Source organism: Halichoerus grypus, chromosome 12 (genome assembly GCF_964656455.1).
Source record: "Halichoerus grypus chromosome 12, mHalGry1.hap1.1, whole genome shotgun sequence".
Lineage (NCBI taxonomy): Eukaryota > Metazoa > Chordata > Mammalia > Carnivora > Phocidae > Halichoerus > Halichoerus grypus.
The window spans coordinates 104,606,634-104,627,834 of NC_135723.1; the positions used below are offsets into that span (position 1 = coordinate 104,606,634).

Consider the following 21,201-nt stretch of genomic DNA (forward strand, 5'->3'; position numbering starts at 1 on the left):
ACATACTCCCAGAATTCATCCTTCTGATCATATATGTCTCCTTTCATGCAGGGAGAACTACAAATTGTTCTCTGAAAATCAAAAGTTAAGAAATAAAACTCTGGGGGCGCCTGGGTGGCTCAGTCGTTGAGCGCCTGCCTTCGGCTCAGGTCATGATCCCGGGGTCCTGGGATCGAGCCCCGCATCGGGCTCCCTGCTCCACGGGAAGCCTGCTTCTCCCTCTCCCACTCCCCCTGCTTGTGTTCCCTCTCTCGCTGTGTCTCTCTCTGTCAAATAAATAAATAAAATCTTGAAAAAAAGAAAAAAATAAATAAAACTCTGCCTTGGGCAAAAGCTCACAAATCGGAAAAAGTATCTGCTCTGACTAACCCACACACTTAAAATGAAGATAATTATGAAAAGCTAAATAAAGAAATCTGTATCAACAGATATCAACAAGCAGCAATGTCTGCAGAACAAGTGGAGAAAATGATGAGTATGATCACAAAGATTCTGAATACCAACTCATTTAGTTTGACATGAAATTAGATGCCTACACTTTTACATACTAAACTTTATATATATGTAATATATATGTGTATATGTGTATGCTATATACGTGTGCATATATAGTACATACGTGTGTGTGTATATGTATATATATATAATTTAATTTTTTTTTTATTTTCCCCCAATTGCCCCTTTTCCAGGAGACTCAACATTACTACTAATGGTTTTGACAACCACAATTGTAGAAAGGGATATAATGTGATACAGAACCTCCACTGTATTTATTTTTGCAAGAAACATTCACTTACTTAACACAAAGAATTTGAGACCTGATGGTCTTATCTTAACAGAATAATCATCTACACAAATAATCAGTTTTTATTCAAAGTCTAAATAATTAAATGCAAAAAATTAAGTTTATTTACCAGAGTAAGTAAATGTGAAAGTTTAAGGCTTAGCTTATGCTAATTTAATTATTAAATCTACAACATATAAGTTAAAGTTACTATGAGAAAAACATCTAATACAGAGAAATAGATCTAACATACATTCCTAAGTAGTAATTATATTCGTGACAATTAAGACTTAATAAGTTTCCAGCATTTTACAAACATACATCAGACATACATACATAAATATCCCTTAAGAATTATTCTGTAATTTTGATGAAACTTTCCTAATTTTAAATTAGAACTAATATTTATAACTTATTTATATGACTACATATTAATTTATAAAATAAAAATATTAATCAATTTTCTCTACTTCAAAAGGCTAAAATTACTTTATTATAGCTAAAATCCTTCAATATAACCCAAAAAATTCAAAAACCTTGTAGTTTGTCTAAATCAGTATCAGTGACAACCTTTCTGAAAGATGTCCTATGCCTATCCCCTAAAGATGTATCTGAACTTAAACAAAGGTTATTTACTAATCCTAGAATACTTCATTTCAAACCAAACCAAACTGAATTGCCAGATCACCATAGGATGCATTAACTTCTAGCTCCATCTGCTGGAGTCACAAAATATTCCAAAATCCAACATAAAATACTATTAAGCAAATGATCTATCATTTTTTATCATATAGACCAAACACTTCATGAATTTAAAACAGAAAATTAATCAGAGTTCAGCCATATTCAATAATTTCCAAAATGACAAATCTAAGTTAAAATCAGTATTTCAGTGGAATTGAGGATCTAACGCTATTGTCAAAAAGTGAGTTATACAATAAAAAAATTCTACCAAGAAAGCAGAAGCCTTAGAGAAAGACAAGTTTGCTTCTGAACAGTAAGTATTGTGTGAACCCCAGAATTAGAACAGCTTCTGTCTATTAGAAGAAAAACAAAAATTAAAGAACAATTTTAGCAATGAGTTGTGAAACTTTTTACCTTAATATAACTTTTTTCTTGTAACAAAAAAGCAATACATGTCCATTGCAGAAATATTATACAATACAAGCACCAAAAAAATTTTTATATCCTGTAATTAATCCTACCACCCAGAGAAAAACATGTTTTTCAACATCCTTCTCTATCAACAAATACTATTCTACATCATCTATAATGGCCAAAAAAGCACTCCACTGTTAGGATCTACCAAAATTCAATTACGCAAATTTCTTACTTTGACACTTAGATTGTGTTTTATTTTTAAAATTTTTATAAACAATACCTCCATTAATATCCAGTAACTACGGTGACGCATACTATGACAAATGACTATTAAGACCAATTAATTAGAAACTACTAGTAACATTTAACTAATAATGGTATATTAAACTTTATGAAGGACTGATTTTGATTTAATATCTATACATAAGTAGATGTTATACTTATTTTTCTTTTTTTTAAGTTTAATTGCTTATAATCTAGAAGTCTGATTTTTTTAATCTTCTGTGGGACTTGAAAATGGCTAAAATAAAGATGGATTTTGTATTGTTCCTTCATGATATCCACAATAGCATATTGTCTATTCCTGTTGAAAAATCAAAATAAAACACCCATACCTTGAAAAGACTAGTAAGGTTCATGGTGGTTATCTTTTAACAGACTAAATGTCAACTAGGCAATCATGTTATAAACGTGTGTCTCTGTCTCTTTCATAAGTTAAGTATGGACAGCTTAGCAAAAATTGGCCCCCAGTGGTCCCACCTCAAAAAACTGAAGAATTATTTCCTGACTTTATTTAAGGCTACAACTTAACTCCATCATTCTCCTACCTTCCAAAGATTTATTCCTGTTTATTTTTTAACTTTAATCTCACATTACATAAAATTACCATTTAAAGGGAGTAATTCAATGCATTTAGTGCATTCACAAATCATGCTACCACTACCACCATCTCACCCCAAAACATGTCTATCACCCCGAAAGGAAAACCCATTATCAGTTTTTCAATTTATGGAACTGAAGAGTTTCATATTTTTCTGCTAAGCTTTTAACAAGATACAAAGAAAGTGAATACAAATAGATGCTTTCTTTCTGTCCATTTTTTACCCTTTTTCAATTTGAACAATAAAAGTGACAATACAAATTTTAGCTACCATTTTGTCATCTCTGCTCTCTTTGTACCATCCTATAATAACTATAGTTGCTGGCATGTCATACCCACACTAAGTGAATGATGGGACACACCTCACCACTGCCGGCTGACAAGCAAAAAAGACCCTGGGCTAAAACTGCCAATGACCAGATTACCATTCTGCCCCATTCTAGCTCCAATATCATTTTTGTATATCACATTTTTCAAGCTATTTTAATTATTTCCCCCTTGTAGACAGAGATACATCTTGCTACATGATACAGATTTAGAACTAAGGGTAATATCTTATTTATTTATGTTATTAAATTCTGGCCCACAGAAGTGAAGTGGCATTCTAACATAATCTGGTTAACATGTAACATCTCAAACCCAAGTGGCCCAAATCCAGACACTATATTTAATTCAAACTAAATATTTTTATACATCCTAAAGCATTATCAACACATATATTGGCCTAATCCATATGATTTACACACTAAAGGCACAAGTGATCAAAACCATCCACACTGACAATTTTACAGGATAAGCCATTAAATTTCTTTTCAAATTAAGTTCTTTTTTATCAAGGTATTCCTAATGACACAATAAATAATTTTTATTCACTCAACGATGAATCTTTATTGGACAATTTCAGTGTGAAAGTACTGGAGCAGTGATCCATGGGAGATTAAGAGAATTTCAGAATATTCTGAGACCTCAAAGAATTTGGCATAAATTCACAAAGGCTTAACACAAAAAGACAAGTAATAACTCAAGAAAATCTCGTGTTACAAGATGGTAAATGGTTGACAAATGAATGTGGATGATATAACTGCACTGGGGTAAAGGAAATCATCAGACTTTTCAGGGACTACTTTTGGAGACCCAAAACATCACTGTGGCCCACCAGTCAGAGCAAGGGCTTATGGAGGTCAGCTGGTCAACGGAGTGTTAGCTCAGGTCTCACGTGTCACAGTGGGTCTGCAAACCCGGTCTGTGGTCACATCCCCAGTGCCAGAATGCATAAGGAATAGATATACTTCACAGCTAACAGAACCCCTACTCTGGTCCCCTGACCTGTGTAGTAAGGGCTATTACAGTGGGAAATGCCAAGTGGAAGCCCCCAGAATTGCCTCTAACTAGGAAAACAGTAAACCAAAAGTCATGCCACATCCCCGAAGGAAATGCAGATTAATGCCACCATCAAGGGTTTGAAAGACGCAGAAGTAGTGACTCCCACGTCCCCAAAACAGACAGACCTTAGGACAATGACAGTGGATTACCGTAAACCTCACTAGGTGGTGACTCCCACCGTAGCTGCTGTTCCAGATGTGGTTTCACTGCTTAGGTAAATTAACACACACCGTGGCACCTGGTGTGCGACTCCTGATGTGAGAGAGGCCTCTGTCTCCATCTCTGTCCATAAGACCCACTGGAAGTTTACTTTCAGCTGCAAGGCCAGCAAAGCACCCTCACTGTCTTACCTCAGGGGCACTCCAACTCTTCAGCCCTGTTACAATTTAATTTGCAGGAATCTTGATCGCCTTTCCCTTCCACCAAATGTCACAGTGGCCCATTCTAATGATGACACTGTGCTCACTGGATCTAGTGAGTGAGAAGTAGCAAGTACTCTAGACTTATTGGTAAGACATTTTCATGTCAGAGGGTGGAGAATAAATCCAAGAGTAATTCAGGGGCCTTCTATGTCAGTGAAATTTCTAGGGGTCTAGTGGTGTGCGGACGTGGGGGATCTCTGTTCTCAGGTGAAGGATTAGTTGTTGAATCCGGCTCTTCCTACAACCAAGAAAGGCACAAAGTCCATGGGCTTCTTGGGATTTTGAAGGTAACATATGCCCCCTATTCCTCCTCTGGGTGTGTTACTGCAGCTCACTTACCGAGTGACGCCCAGAGCTGCCCGGTTTACAGTGGGGTCCAGAACAAAAGAAGGTTCTGCAACAAGTAGAGGCCGCTGTGCAAGCTGCTCTGCTATGTAGGCCATGTGATCCGCAAACCCAGCGATGCCCGAAGGGTCCACGGCAGGCAGGAATGCTGCGTGGAGCCTTTGGCAGGCACTACAGAGGGATCACAGCACAGGCCCTTAGGACTTTAGAGCAAAGCCCTACAGCACGACAGCCCCTCTGGGACATACCTGAAGGACAGCCCTGCACAGATAACCATTCTTTTTTAAGTAACACATCTTGGCCTGTTACTGGGCCTTAAAAGAGACTGAACACTTGACCATGAGCCACCAAGTTACCATGTGACTGGAGCTGCCCATCATGAACAGGGTGTTTGTTATCTGACCCACCGAGCCATAACATCAGACATGCAACAAGCAACACTCCATCATCAAACGGAAGTGGTATACATAAGATCAGGCCCAAGCAGGCCCTGAAGGTACAAGTAAGTTACATGAACAAGTGGCCCAAACGCCCATGGTCTCCACTCCTGCTCTACTGCTTCTCTTCCCCAACTTGCACGTAGGGCCTCACAGGGAGTTCCCTACAATCTGCTGACAGAGCGAAGCAAAGACTCAGGCCTGGTTTACAGATGGTTCTGCACGACACCACCCAGAGTGGACAGCCGCAGCACTAGAGCCCTCTGAGACAGCAGTGAAGGGAAATCCTCCCAATGCCCCTGGCTGTTCACTTTGCCTGGGAGGAGAAATGACCAGACATGTAATTATAAATTCATGGGTTGTGTCCAGTGATTTGGCTAGAAGGTCAGGAAGAAACACGACTAGAAAACTGGTAACAAGGAAATTTGGGGCAGAGGTAGTACAGATAGTACTCTCTAAATGGGAAAAAAAAATGCAGATATTCATGTCCCATGTGACTGCTCATCAAAAGGGGACCCTGGCAAAGGAGGAGTTTAATAATCAAGTGGACAGGACTACCTGTTCCGCAGATACCAGTCAGCCTCTTTCCCCGCCACCCGTCATGATCCAATGGGCTCATACGCAAAGTGGCCATGATGGCAGGGTAGAGATTATGCACAGGCTCAGCAATGTGCACGCCTACTCATCAGACTCACCTGGCTATGGCTACCACCTGCATGCCTAATCGCCAGCAGTAAAAACCAACACTGAGCACTCCCAGGGAAGATTAGCTAGCTACCTGGTGGTGGGTTCACTGAAATGGGCCACTCCCATCATGGAGAGGGCAGCATTTTGTCCTTATTGGAACAGACACTCTGGGTACAGATTTGCCTTGAATGCAAAGCTGCTGCCAAAACTACTATCTGTGGACTTTCAGAATGCCTTGCCCACCATCATCACAGCAGCGCTCCTGATCTAGGAAATACCTCATAGCAGAAGAACAACAATGGGCCCATGCCCTCGGAATTCACTGGTCATGCATGTTTCCCACAATCCTGAAGCAGCTGGTTCGATAGAATGGTGGAATGTCCTTCTGAAGACTCAGTTACGGTGCCAGCTAGCTGGCAATACCTCGCAGGGCTGAAGAAAGGTACTCTAGGAGGTCATATTCGCCCTGAATCTGTATTCAATATATGGTGGTACTTCTCCCATAGCCGGGGTTCACAGGTAGAATCGAGGAGTAGAATCGGGAGTGGTAGCACTCACTATTATCCATACTGACCCACTAGACTTCTGTCTCCTGTTCCTATAACCTTAGGAACCAGTGCTGCTAGACTAGAGTTCCAGCTCCAAAGGGAGGAACGTTTCCACCATGAGACACAACAATGATTCCACTGAAATGGAAGTTCAGACTGCTGTCCAGCACTTTGCAGTCCTCATGCTTCTCAATCAACCAGCAAGGAAGGGAGTTCTGGCCACCAAGGGGAACCTGGACGCCTCCTCCACAATGGAAGTGAGGAAGAGCATGTCTAGAACACGGAACATGCCTCAGGGCATGTCTTAGTATTACCATAATTTGGCCCCATTAATGATTTTTTAAAAGCTAAGAAGCAAGTATGTCTAAGGTTGACAAATCTTCAACCCCAAGACAATCCAAGGGACTAATAATAAGCACTACCTCGAATGTCATCGACAAGGTTAAAGAAAGCTATGAATTTAGAAGAGAAAGATGAATTTAAAGATTTATGAAATTCACTACATGCAGCAAAGGATACAGACCTACCAAAGATTTAGCAGAAACAAAGCCAGGGGTCATAAAACCCTCAAGGAAAATTTCCAGGGCTTACATCCCAGGCCTCCTGAAACCTATTCCTAAGAGTACATTTAGAAGCAGTGACATCATTTAGAAGGTTCTTCCTCTAGTTCCCCAACTTTCAGATGATGTGCTTTATTGGAGTTCAAAATTATTGTCTATCACATATTCATTCAACAGGTTTATTAGGCAATCACTATGTGGGAATCACTGTTCTAAGCCCTAATTTATAAACAAAATATTTGAGCTTACACACCTTACATTATAATGAGAAAGACTACCAATAAAACAAATATATTTACTTCCAGAGTTAAGGCCTCCAAATATATGGCATGTCATGTGTTAGTAGCTCTTACTTACAGGCCATAAACAGAATAAAAGAAATAGCCTTGATTTAGAGTATGTGAAGGTCACTAAGTATAGCATGCAATTTCTACTCAGTAAAACTGGAAACAAAGGCCAGTTCACCTGTCATACTGGTTAGCCCAGCTTGAGACCACCTGCTCTGCTGGTAAGAACACCTGGAGCCCAATCCTGCAAAATGTATATGCTATAGTACCTACCGCTTTACAGGAAGCTAGGGCCAAGGGGAACCATGCCAAACAGTCTTCCTCAAACATTTTAGACAATACATGTAAAAACCATTTTCTAAATTATATATTATCCAAGTATTTTTAATAACAAATAACATGTCATCTAAAAATAACTCACCAAAACAGTCATAGCCATTACTTTCCAGGTTGTCTCCTGCCTTTCATAATAACAGCTAACTTTTCAGTAGAGGATTTATTTTTTGTATCAATTTCAGTTTGCTTATTCAGTTTTTTTCAATTGCTAAGCAAAAAAAATGGAGTAATTTCTTTTTATTCAGTTAATAATTAGTCCTAATTTTACTGAATTCATTTGGTCTTCAGAGCATCGTGACTCCATTTGTTTCTACTTTCAAGCATGACAGAAACCACAAAGGCCAGATTCAAATATATGATTAAACTAAAATGTTAAAATTTTTCATGTCAAAAAACAGTTTAAGCAATATTAAAGGACAAATGGGAGGAAAATGTTTTCAATTAACCTCTGATAGACAACTAATTACTTAAAAAAAAAACACTGCAAGTGTAAAAAGGAATGAAATCTTGCCATTTGCAACAACATGGATGGAGTGAGAGTATAATGCAGGAGAAATAAGTCAGTCAGAGAAAGACAAATACCCTATGATTTCACTCATATGTGGAATTTAAGAAACAAAACAAACGAGCAAACGGACAAAAGAGAGAGGGGCAAGCCAGGAAACAGACTCTTCACTATAGAGAACAAACTGATGGTTACCAGAGGGGAGGGAGTGGTTGGGGGATGAATGAAATAGGTGATGGGGATTAAGGAGAGCACTTGTGATGAGCACCGGGTAGTGTATGGAGTGTTGAATGACTACATTGTACACCTGAAACTAATATTACACTGTATGTTAACTAACAGGAATTAAAAATTTAATTAAAAAAAAAAGAGGAGGGGGAAACACTGTAAAAATGGGCAAAAGAAACATAGGTAGGCAATTTACTAAAAAATAACTATCAATGACCTCTGAGTATGTTTTGTAAATGTCTATCCTTACTAGTAATTAAAGAAATATACATTTAAGAGGGGAGATGTTTCATGTTTCTGAACTAGAACTTTTTTTTTTTTTTTTAAGATTTATTGCAGGGGGGGTGGTGGCGGGCAGAGAGAGAGAATCCAAGTAGACTGCACTGAGCATGGAACCCGATGCAGGACTCAATCTCATGACCCTGAGCAGAAACCAAGAGTTGGACACTTAACTGACTGTGCCACCCAAGGACTCCTTGAATTGGCAGGTTTTAAGTACCACCCACAGTTGACGAAGATGCATTCTGGGAAGAGGATGCCCTCAGTGAAAGTGAAACCACTAGTGGAATTCACACAGCTTTTCGGAATCAGGAAACATCTTCTCAAAACTTTTAAAGTGTGCTTACCTGGAAAGTGAATTGCAGAAACTTATCCTAAGGACAAATATTTGTAAAGATGTACACTGGAACTTTTTTAGTTAAAAAAAATTGGGAACAATCCATGCTTATAACAGCTCCAGGCACTACTATAAATTGCACAGAAAAGTAGTTAATGGCATGGAAACCTCCCACTTCTATGTTGATTTAGGAAAACATAAATCATCAGTGAGTCCATGAAGGTTTCCATTTGGTTATGCGTTCACAGGAAGACACCTTACTGAAGATTACACAGTATTCACAATAGCTCTGTGGGTTGTAGGATTGTGGGTAACATTAATTTTCTTCACCATATATTGTTTTCCAAATATTCTACAGCAAACGTAGTATTTCTTTAAACACAAAGGAGTGAGAGAAAAGGTAGCTGTCTGTATAAATTCCAAATGAATTAAAGAGTTATGCACACAAAAAAAATCATCTTCAGAAAATGAGGGGGAAAAAGAGAGTATTTGTCACATATCAGGAAGGGAAAGGATCTTCTAAACACAAAACAATTAGAGAAACCAAAGGAAGAAAAAAGACTGGACACTGGACAATATACAAATGTTAAAAATTCTGTCAATAAAAAAGCAAATAAAGTTAAAAAGAAAAATAACTAGAACATATTTACAAAAATGTAATAAAAAGCTGATGTGTTTTCCATATAAAGATACCACAATTCAAAAAGAATAAAAGGGGGAAGGACAATGGAACATATAAAAAAGATCTATGTATTAGATCTTGTAATATATTTCATAAATTAAAATTAAAATGTCGTACACCTCACTAAAAATTTCTAGAAAATGGCAGAGTCAAGATTGGAATGCAGGTCTAATTGGCCTCCAAAGCAATATACCATGTTGCCCACAGTAAGTAAGTCACTTTTTTAACCACATTAATTCTAAAGTTTGTACTTGACAAAAGAGTTTTTCCCCCTTCAATTATACATTCTTAAATAACAAAAGTAACAAAAAATAAATTAAGTAGAAAACTATGGCTAGTATTTTTAGGTCTTAAATGGAGGCTGAGTTCTTTTGACATATCCAGATAAACCAAAATTCTCTTGCTAAATATTTAAATGAGAACTTATTTATCAAAATCATTAAATATAAAGACTGCTTCTTGATTAAGTAAAACAGAAAAGCCTTTTACAACTAAGAATAGGAATAGTAAGTAAAATCTGGTTTTCTGATTTTATGAAGGACTCATGGTTTATTGGAGGAAGATGCAAATTATGAAGGAAATTAAGAAAAGGCAAATCTAAAAATACAGTGCAGTAAAAAACAAAAACATTCATTGTGATTATATTGAGCAGGATATACTAACCATGAATCAGGGAGCCATTTAGCCATTGAATATAGTAGTTTTGAGGAAAAGAAAGCAGGATTTCATTGCTGATTATTGAAAAGGGTAAAAGCAAAACAGCCCCAGCTGAAACTGCCAGAGTGAACGTGCTCAAAAACAACCTGGAAGAGAAGAGATCATTGTCACCAGCAATTGGAAAAAGCAAGGAATACGGTAGGAATTCAAAAAGGATAAAAACTCTTAAATCTTTTAATCCAAAAAAGTTACGTAAGATTTTCATTAAATATGTGTAGCTGGGAGACAAATGATACATATATGATACTAGAAGTTCAATTAGGTATACCCTAAAACTCCTCACTCTGTGAAAAAGGTAATTAACTTGAACAAGCAGGCCCTAGAAGAATCACATACAGAAGACAGAGTACTTTGCACATTTTACAAAGAATAAGCCATAGTCTCTTTCCTCTTTTAAATTTAAATATTTATTTCACAATTGCATTTAATTAACTACTTTGGCAAATACATCCTAACAGCAATGCAAAAACTGATTCAGGTGAAAAAAAAAAAAAAAACTTGTGAAAACAGTATGAAAAACAAATCAATTCAAAATGGTTATTTCAAGAGAAAAAAACTTAACAAAGCCATTGGTCAGCTACCTCTTAAAACGGGTAAAGGCAAAATAAATTATACTAGGAAACAGTAGAGAACTATTAAACAATATTCCACTATTAAACAGTATTTAAAACACTATTTTGTCATTTTTAAAAATAAGATATTGCTAATAAATACTGATACAGAGAAATGTCTAAGATAAATTAAGTTAAAAAAACTGAAAAGGCACAGACAATAAATAGAAAACATGCTCCTCCCCCCCCAAAAAAATGCATTTATACACACAGGAAAATAGAGGTACACACACACACACACACACACACACACACAAAAAAAAAAAAAAACCTAGCATAATATATAACAAACCCACAGGAGAGTGGAATTCTAAGGGGCTTTCACTTTCTCAGTTATATATGTCTGAAATGTTTAAAATTTTATATCTAATTTTTTAAAAGATTTTTTTAAGACTAAAAAGGCAAAGGAAAAGAAAACCTCACCAACATTAGAGATGGAATCTTAATTTAATATCCATCCCATTAAAGTCAGTATAGGAAGAACGTGAAAATAAATGTAACACATAAGAAAGAAAAAAAAAAAACACATAATAAACACTCGAAATACACATCCACTAGAGTAACTTTGAGACCAATGCCATCTTGTGGCAACCAACAGAAATGTTTTCCTACTTAAAAGCCAAAACAACCATGAAACCTCTGTTCAGTAAATCATTGATAATGTTTAAATGTAGACCATATCATACATACCAAAAATACCAAATCAGACACAGAAGAAGGCTTAGAAGCTGTTTTGCTGAGCGGGCACGTTTCCTGGGAAAAGCACTAGGAAAAACGTCCACCCAGGTCCACCGCCAACTCCGGCAACTACCGGCCAGTGGCCTGAAGCGTGCTTCTCTGGTTCTGTCCTTGCAAGTCAAGTGAGGAAGTTATCCCAATCACTACCACTGCTTCCTTCCAATGCTAAAAATAGGATCCAATCCACCAGTTCGCCATTCCAGGTCCTGCACAACTATTCCAGTATGTGTGGTAGGCTCCTCTTGCCACGACAGACTCCCACATACAGTGTGATGTACCCCGCCTTCTCGTACACCAGACCTCAATGCGTTTCATGGCTCTGTGCTCTGGGGCACAGTCAGCTCTGTCCCTAGGGTCCCTTTATGTCATTTGCCCTGTGAAGCAGCCTCAGCACCACTCTCCACACTCCTCTCAAGAGTCAATCCCTCTCCTCTCAGCTCACATGACACTGACCACATAACCAGCAAGAAGACCAACCAGAGTTTCCACATCAAAAACCGGGACCTGTAATCTGACAAAAAACTAAGCTTATGAGGGCAAATAGGTAAAGTATTTGAAATCATGAATGATCCAGAAAAGCCTAACTATAATGCCAACTCTCAACAAACACTTGCAGAATCTACTGCATTGCAGGTACTGTGACTGGGCTCTGGATATAGACAGGCCGCTGCCACCCTCTCACCCTGCCATGAGCACCTAGGACGAGAGCTACTCAGAAAAGGTCGATGCAGTGCAGGTCAATGCTGGCAAGGGGTCCCTAAGGTAAGGCCAGGTCGAAAAAGAGCAGTAGTGGTCATAGCTTACAGACCTATTGAAGTGCCCCTCAGGTTAAAGTACCGTTTCACAAACGTCACCTTCTGAAATGGAGCAGATTCTGAGGACAGAACCCACAGGACTTCCTGGGGGTGGGGGCAGAGAGGGCTCAAGGCTGACTCTGAGTTTTTAGACTGAGAATGGGAATGGTAGAGCTGGTATCGCCTGTGATGGAGAAGGCCGCAGCTGGAGCAGGCCGGCGGGGAAATATGGAACTCAGCTTTGGCCCAGCCTCGTCTGTCATGTCCACGAGCATCACAGAGGCAATGCTTCACACTTCTCTCTGCAGCCTACCAGGTGGCCTAGAACTTCTGTCTGCCCCGCTGCTGGTTACGTTCTGACTGACCACTGGGCAGGATGGTGTCTGCCAGGTCTCTCTGACTCTAACATCACTCTTTTCCACTTTTAATTAGTAAGTATTTTGTGGGAAGCTAAGTTTGAAACTAGGAAAAATACCCTGTTCCTTGCCAAAAAGTTTATTCATTTACTGATTCCTATCAGTATGGACTCAAGATTGTTCTATTTTATTCTGTGTAGGATCCATTACAATCATTCTCTGGACACTCAGATTGTCCCTGATTGATGTGAAAGCCCTTGAAGGCTTCTGGGTCTTTTAGACATGCACCCCATCGTTCTTGGAGCACTTCCTTGCATTCTGGCAGTACCGTATGTACAAAATGAGCCTGGAACTTCCCCTCTCCTACCCCTGCAGTCAGCTTCTCCCCCAAGGAGCCCTGGCTCCTATTAGTGGCAAGTTGTATTTAGAAGTACAGATCTAGTGCTAAATATACTCACTGCTCCTGGGGTGTCATGCTCCCAATGGACAGGCAAGGAATGCAAGTATGCACTATGCATACATGTACATATACACACTTACATGCACCCACCTTTACATCTAGATCTGGTGCAATAACTCTGTATTGAAAACCATGAGTCCACACTGATAGTTCACTTGCAAGTCCAACTGCAATGCAACAACCCTGTTCATTTTCATTTTTCTCCCTTTCCCCTAACTGCAAAATGGCTCCCATCACCTTTAATGGACCAATCCCCTGGAAATGATCTGACATCCCACCCTATGCAGAGGCGCCCTCCTGCTCAGGTGACTCCCCATTCTGGACTGTCCTACCTCCCTCCCCACTGACCTCTGATACCTGTGCCAGGCCATCCCTCTGGGGACACCCTCCTCAGCCTACTTGGGCTCTGTCATCCTGCCTGGATGCCCTCCCCAACCTGTGACTCCCTGTAACAGAGCACCCCTGAACACATGCGGGTGCCCCTCATCACCCCTCAAGCTGACACTCCACCAAGGATCTCCCTCTGCAGGGAAAATTCCCTCCCTGCTCTTGGACCCTGAGAGCCCACACCAGGTCACCCCCGGGCTCTGACACCTCATGCCAGGCCTACCTCCTGCAATGGAGACTCTCCTCTCACCTGCAAGGGCTCCCAAAAGTTTCACCAGTTAGGCATTCCATTTTTATATCAATAACTTAAATCCAAATCAAATCAACTAACTAGCCAACAGTAGCTAAAAAATGTAGTTTTTGGTTGCAAAGTTTCATAAAATGTAGTTTTTGGTTGCAAAGTTAATTTGGGGGCACAAGTAGACACAAACAGAGAACAGAACAAAGGAGCAAAGGAGAAAGCAAACGTGGGTCTAACGGGAGGTGAGAACAGCCAGGGAACAGACTTTCCATTCTGACACGGGTGCTGAGCCAGCGGTGGAGATCCGCTCCAAGTGGCCAGGTAGTGCTCCCAGCCATTACACTTAAGAACTTGTCCGAGCTCCTCCCCTTTTTTCTCCTTGTTCAGCAGGACTCTCCTTCCATTTCCTCCTCTTCGGTGGAGGGAGCAAGGCAAGGAAAGATGGTGGAGAGCAGGGAGGCAACCCCAAATTCCCACGTACTGTGCACCAGCACCAACCCTGGATTATTTTGCAGATGTGATTTAATCCACAAAACAGCACGACAGAGTAAGTGGCAGCTCTCCTTCACATACGGAGAAAACAAATCTTTGTTTCTCAAGCTCTTCTGATCTCAAGTTAATCTTGAGTTTGGAATTTGAACCCAGATCTACCTTCCTCTTCCATTCTCACTCATTCTATCACACAAGGGGGAAAAAAGGCAGTGAAAGCCAAAGGGATCACTGGGCGAGGGGGGAGGGAACAGACTAGCCCTGATTCTCTCAGGTGCCCCCCAGCCCCCCGCTCCCTCTCCTGTCTTTATTGTAAGTACACCCGTCTGCCTGCAGGAAAGGGATGTCAACTCCAGTCACGTGATGCAGGAACCACCTGCCAGGATAACCCAAAGGCCTCAGACCCGCCGCAACAGCGATGGCAGCAGAACTGATGAAAGCAGAAGGGGAGGTCAGGGCTCCTGAGCCTCCACACAAGGAAACAAGGCACAGCCACCGTTTCAAAGAATACACTGCAAGGTAAAGTCTAAGTGATGTGTTCTGGTCTGTTGTGCAAACACCACCACTTTCGAGGTCCAGAACATTTCATCACCCCAAAATAAAACCTCGTATTCATTAAGCAGTTGCTCCCCATTCTGCCCTCCCCTCAGCCCCTGGTAACCATCAATATGACACTGATGGATTTACCTGTTCTGGATATTTCTCATAAATGGAATCATACACTACATGGCCTTTCACTCAGCATGATGTTTGCAAGGCTCCTACATGTTGTAGCATGTGGCAGTACCGCATCCCTCTTTATGGCTTGAGTAATATCCCGGGCACGTGAGAGTATCCGTGAATGGGTGCATGAGTGCAGACAGCCTTTCCCCCTTTCCCACACCTCCACCCCACCCCAGGCAAAAGATGAATAATCTGATACTAATCGTGAAGAAACAAATCCAAATAACTGGCCTGTAATCTTCAGAAGTATCAAGGTTAGAGAAGTCAAGAAAATACTGAAGAAGGGTTTCAGTCTGAAGGCAACTAAAGGGACATGACAACTACGAGCAGTGTGTGATTCTGAATGGGATCTTTTTGCAACAAAGGACATGAATGGGACAACTGGTAAATCTGAATGGGGCAGGAGTGGTACAGCATCAGTTTCATTATCTTGATGTTTATATGGTAGATACACAGGAGAATGCACTGTTTATAGGCATTATATACAAAAGTATCCTGAGGAAATGGAGAACCAGGTCAGCAACTTCTCAAACAGTTCTGGGGCAAAAACGCTCTTTTTTGTTATATTTCTGACTTTTCTCTAAATTCAGGACTATGCCAAAAATTTTTCAAGAATCAAAATAAAAGAGGGCGCCTGGGTGGCTCAGTTGGTTGGGCGACTGCCTTCGGCTCAGGTCGTGATCCTGGAGTCCCGGGATCGAGTCCCGCATCGGGCTCCCTGCTCAGCGGGGGGTCTGCTTCTCCCTCTGCCCTCTTCCCTCTCGTGCTCTCTGTCTCTCATTCTCTCTCTCGCAAATAAATAAATAAAAAAAAAAAAAATCTTAAAAAAAAAAAAAAAAAAAAAAGAATCAAAATAAAAGAATCCTGGAATAAGAATCTCTCCAATGTAGTTATATCTGTATGATTTCAAATTTTAGTCAAGCAAAATCTGATAGAAAAAAACTCACTGCTTCCCATCCGTTTGATACCTCAAAAAAAAAAAAAAAAATTAAAGGGTACATCAATCATATATCAGCATATATAAGCAGAAAGAGAGCTATCGGGAACCTAAAGAACCATCTGAGTCTGTCTCCCTGCTCACAGCAGGTAGATGTTCAATTAACTAGAAGAGACGTCTGTTCCCTATTCCAAGAGTGTCACAGTCTTCTCAGCAGACCATTAAACAGCCAAGAGTTTTCTTTCTTATGGCCCAGCAACTTTCCCAACCATAAGCCCACTTCCTGGTTAAAAGCTCTGAAGGTAAAATTGTCAGCTCCTCAAACAAGCAAATTTTAAGAGGAGACAATCAATCCTCATTTTTCCATGTACAGTTGATCCTTGAACAATATGGCTTAGAAATGCACAGGTCCACGTATAAGTGAATTTTTTTTAATAAATATAGTACAATAATATAAATGTATTTTCTCTCCCTTGTGATTTTCTTAATAGTGTTTTCTTTTCTCTAGCTACTTTATTGTGAGAATACAGTATATAATACACATAACATATAAAATATGTGTTAATCAACTGTTTATGTTATCAGTAAGACTTCCAGTCAATAGTAGGCTATTAGTAGTTAAGTTTTGGATAAGTCAAAAATTATACACAATTTCCAACTGCACAGGGCCAGCGTCCCTAACCCCCACGGTATTCAAGAGTCAACTGGGTGTTTGTTTGTATGTGTTTCTAAGGATAGGGTTAATATCAGTAAAAGCATTGTAATACTTCAGGTGAATTTTTTCCACATTTATGCCCAAAGGTGTGAGTTAAATTTGAAGAATTTATGACCTCAAAATTAGAAACAGAACAAATGAATTTTAAAATACATACGAAATCCTGTTGACTATGGCATCTTCGTCTTCTTGTTCATCTGTAAAAATGGTTAAGGTATTAATTTTTTTATCTTCAATAAAATGTTTCATTAATTTATTAGAAAATATAAAAAAATAGAAACTTAAGTAGTTATTTTGAAAAGAATTGATTTTCAAAACGCACTGTATTTATTTCAACAAGGATCGAAATTTAAATCTCATTAAATCAGTAAGATAGAATGTAGTTAGATAAGAGTGTTGTGATGAACCAAAATCCTGATTAAGAAAACTACCGTATGTAAATTGAAATTTTCCAAATATTTATTGCTCAAGAAAATAAAACTTAGTAGAACCTTAGGACCACTATCAAGTTTATTGTTATACAATATAAGTAAAATTATAATTGCTAATGAATGAAATTTTTTAGTTGACAGTATCCAACAAAAATCTTTACTATAAAATTAGAAGTCAGAATCTTAAAACTCATGTAGTTTTCTATGATTTGAGTTTGTCATTATTAATGGTAATAAGGAAGATTCTCTTCGACCAGTCTAAACAATTTAGATACCACTGCCTCAATACTTCATAATTATTGTTCAAGTTACAGACTGGAAAGTATCAACTTCTGTATCTCTTACAAGTAGCAGAAACCCTCTGCCCCAATGCTCGCTCACCCCCTCTACCTCTCCCTCATGGCTGCTAGCCTTCTCTCTGTCCTCCCACATAAATTTACCAGCTAAAGAAAGTCTGATCCAATTACAAGAATATTGCACAACACCCCCTGGACCCTCCTTCTCCTCAATACCTAACTGGGGTTGTGCTCAAAGGCTCTCTTCTCTAAGTCTCTGTAATTATGAGTGTCCACCTGCTTCCGTGTCAATGGTGTATTTGAGCCATTCTCTTACTCCAATCTCCATTCTTAATTATGGGCTGCCCAAAATAGCTTTACAACCAAAAGGACCATAAAATAACAGTCACAATTAATTTTTATACTGTTGTACACACCCCCAATTAACCATCCACTACTGAAGAATGTTTTAATAGCTTCATATAAATTTCAATTCTTCTCCCTACACTCTACTAAGTCCAGGGTATTCATCACCTCTCCCTGCCATTACTTTAAAAATCATCTGATAAGGGTGCCCAGGTGGCTCAGTCAGTTGAGTATCCAGGTCTTGATTTCCACTGGGGTCATGTCTCAGGATCATGGATCAGGCCCTGCGTCAGGCTCCGGGCTGACTGAAGGGGTCAGGGGAGTCCGCTTGGGGGTCTCTCTCCTCCTCTGTCTCTGCACCCCACCCCTGTTCACTCTCTCTCAAAATAAATAAATACTTAAAAATCATCTAATAAATCTCCAATTTTCCTGCTCATCATCCCCTAATTTCCCCAAAAATGATGCATTTATATTCATTAATTCTCCCCCCCCTTCTATGTCCATAATCATTAAAACCTGATGCCAAAACAACTTTAAAAATAGCTAAGATACTGTGTTGAATCTGCAGGTCTTCAAATTTTTGAGAGATTATAGATTCTAAGAAGTATTTTAGTGTAATCATAGAGCCAAACTAAAACACTAGAGAGCAAGCATTTACTAACTGCTTTCAAAAGTCTAACAAGTTTAAATATTATAACATAAAGAGTCCCTATTATATGGAATCCTTAAGTATTCATATGGTACCTACTATTAGCCCAGCATCACAGGTAGAAAATCCTGTGATTTATAGAAAATAGCTGAGATTTAACAGAAGGCAGTAAGGCAACTGTTTAGGTCCTTACGAAACCCTGGCACAAAAATCTGTGAATGAACTAGCACAAAGTTCATTTTTAAAAAAAGAATAGGGGATGGACGCGTGGGTGGCTCAGTCAGTTAAGAATGTGCCTTCGGCTCAGGTCATGATCCCAGGGTTCTGGGATCAAGTCTCACATCAGGCTCCCTGCTCGGCGGGGAGCCTGCTTCTCCCCCTGCCTGCCGCTCCCCCTGCTTGTACTCACTCTCTCTCCCTCTCTCTACAAATAAATAAAATCTTAAAAAAAAAAAAAAAAAAGAACAGGTGCCTGGGTGGCTCAGTTAAGCGTCTGCCTTCAGCTCAGGTCATGATCTCAGGGTCCTGGGATCAAGCCCCACACCAGGCTCTCTGCTCAGCAGGGAGTCTGCTTGTCCCCCTCCCTCTCCCTCTGCTCCTCCCCCTGCTCGTGCACATGTGCATTCACTGCCTCTCTCTCTCAAAAATATAAAATCTTTAAAAATAATAATAATAATGCTGGAGTGGTGGGGGGTGGGAGGGATGGGGTGGCTGGGTGATAGACACTGGGGAAGGTATGTGCTATGGTGAGAGCTGTGAATTGTGTAAGACTGTTGAATCACAGACCTGTACCTCTGAAACAAATAATACATTATATGTTAAAAAAAAAAAAAAAAGAAGATCGTAGGAAGGGAAAAATGAAGGGGGGGATTCAGAGGGGGAGACGAACCATGAGAGACTATGGACTCTGAGAAACAAACTGAGGGTTCTAGAGGGGAGGGGGTGGGGGGGGGTTAGCCTGGTGATGGGTATTAAAGAGGGCACATACTGCATGGAGCACTGGGTGTCATACGCAAACAATGAATCATGGAACACTACATCAAAAACTAATGATGTAATGTATGGTGATTAACATAACATAATAATAAAAAAAATATGAATAAAAAAATAAAAATAATAATAATTTTTAAAAATAAAAAAAGAACAAAGATTTAGTGGTCCCTCTGGTAGACAGGATATATATGAAATAATAAAAATAATAATATACAATTGAATCCTAAACTGATACTAAATGGTACCATGGAGACTCTAAATTCTGTATTACTTCAGAGAAAGAAAAGAGTCTAGTAGTCAGAGAAAAGATGGGATGGGGCATGCATGTTCAAACTCAGAGCCAGTCACAAGAACCCATATATCCTTATAAACTCTAGAATTTCCCAGATACTGAGCAGCCCCACAGTATTCTTGGTTGGACATAAGAACGGTAGTAAACAAGGGCTCAGGTCTGAGAAAATGACGACCCTGCAAGCAGTCAGATTCCCTGAAGGTTACTGTCTACTCTTAGTACCAGGCTATTGTGTCCTTCAATCATGGCCATACTGAATATATATACTACCATACTGACAGGCACAGTATATAGCCCATATACCACAGACCAGCTGGCATGATGATCTAAGTTTTAACTACAATGTTTCTACTTGCCTGATTTTCTCTTGTATCTTGTGATGATGAAGTAGGAAACAATGTAGAGAATGGCAAAAAGAAGGAAACATATCTGCAAAAAAAATTAACAGTTCATTTACATTTGTGGCATATTTTTTTAATAAATTATAGAAGATACATCTTTGGTATTTATATGCAAGAAGGATTCAATCTATTAAAAAAGTAAAAAATTTTAGATATTTTGCTAATATATAAAGTTTTGATAAAATACTAACTTATATGAACTAATAACTCAAATAGCCCAGTGTTTAATATCATTGCAGGAAAAAAAGCCCAATGAAGATCCTTCTTTTCATAACTTAACCAAATTGTTTACAAAATCATATGGAAGTGTAAAGAGCAAGACCAACACCAACAATTCTGAAAACTAAAGTCAATGAGATGCTACTATCCCTTCCAAATATCAAACACACTATAAAGCTTCAATAACATTTAAAAGAGTGTGATGGCACCAAAACTTGACAGATAAATGAAACATCTATTACACAAAATTTATATAATTTGGTTCTACATACAGGAAGCATCACAAATCAATATGGGGGGAATAATCACTCAATAAATATACCACATACCAAAATAAACAGCAGTTGAATGAGAAACTTTTTAAATATTAAATTCAAATTAAATTCCATTTAATTTTATGGGGATGACAGGTAAAAGAGGATGGGTCAAAGAACAGGAGATCTCATTACAGTCAAAGACCAAGTGTGCAGAAATAAAGTCTTACTAGAGCTATGAATCAGGGTAAAAATAGTTTGAAGACTCTCAAATGAAACAATTCAAAGTGATGATAGTCTAGGGAGCACCCCTATGCATAGATTTCTGAAGAAGGACTGTTGGCCACATGAC

At 39.1% G+C, this 21,201-nt stretch overlaps 1 protein-coding gene across 9 annotated transcripts in view; it reads right to left on the reverse strand.

Moving 5' to 3' along the window:
- The window catches only part of LMBR1 (limb development membrane protein 1), a 166,099-nt gene that overhangs the window by 104,147 nt on the left and 40,751 nt on the right, over positions 1–21,201 (reverse strand). For 6 of the 9 annotated variants that reach the window (XM_078059798.1, XM_078059799.1, XM_078059797.1 and 3 more), the window contains exons 2-4: positions 20,332–20,404; positions 17,127–17,166; positions 10,465–10,604 (exon numbers count right to left, since the gene is read on the reverse strand). The exons of 1 other annotated variant lie outside the window; for it this stretch is intronic. In XM_078059798.1, the coding sequence (XP_077915924.1) occupies positions 10,465–10,604; positions 17,127–17,166; positions 20,332–20,404 (253 nt within the window). Of the gene's footprint in view, positions 1–10,464; positions 10,605–17,126; positions 17,167–20,331; positions 20,405–21,201 lie in introns of those variants that run through there. 2 more of the 9 variants (XM_078059804.1, XM_078059805.1) reach the window with 2 other exon arrangements.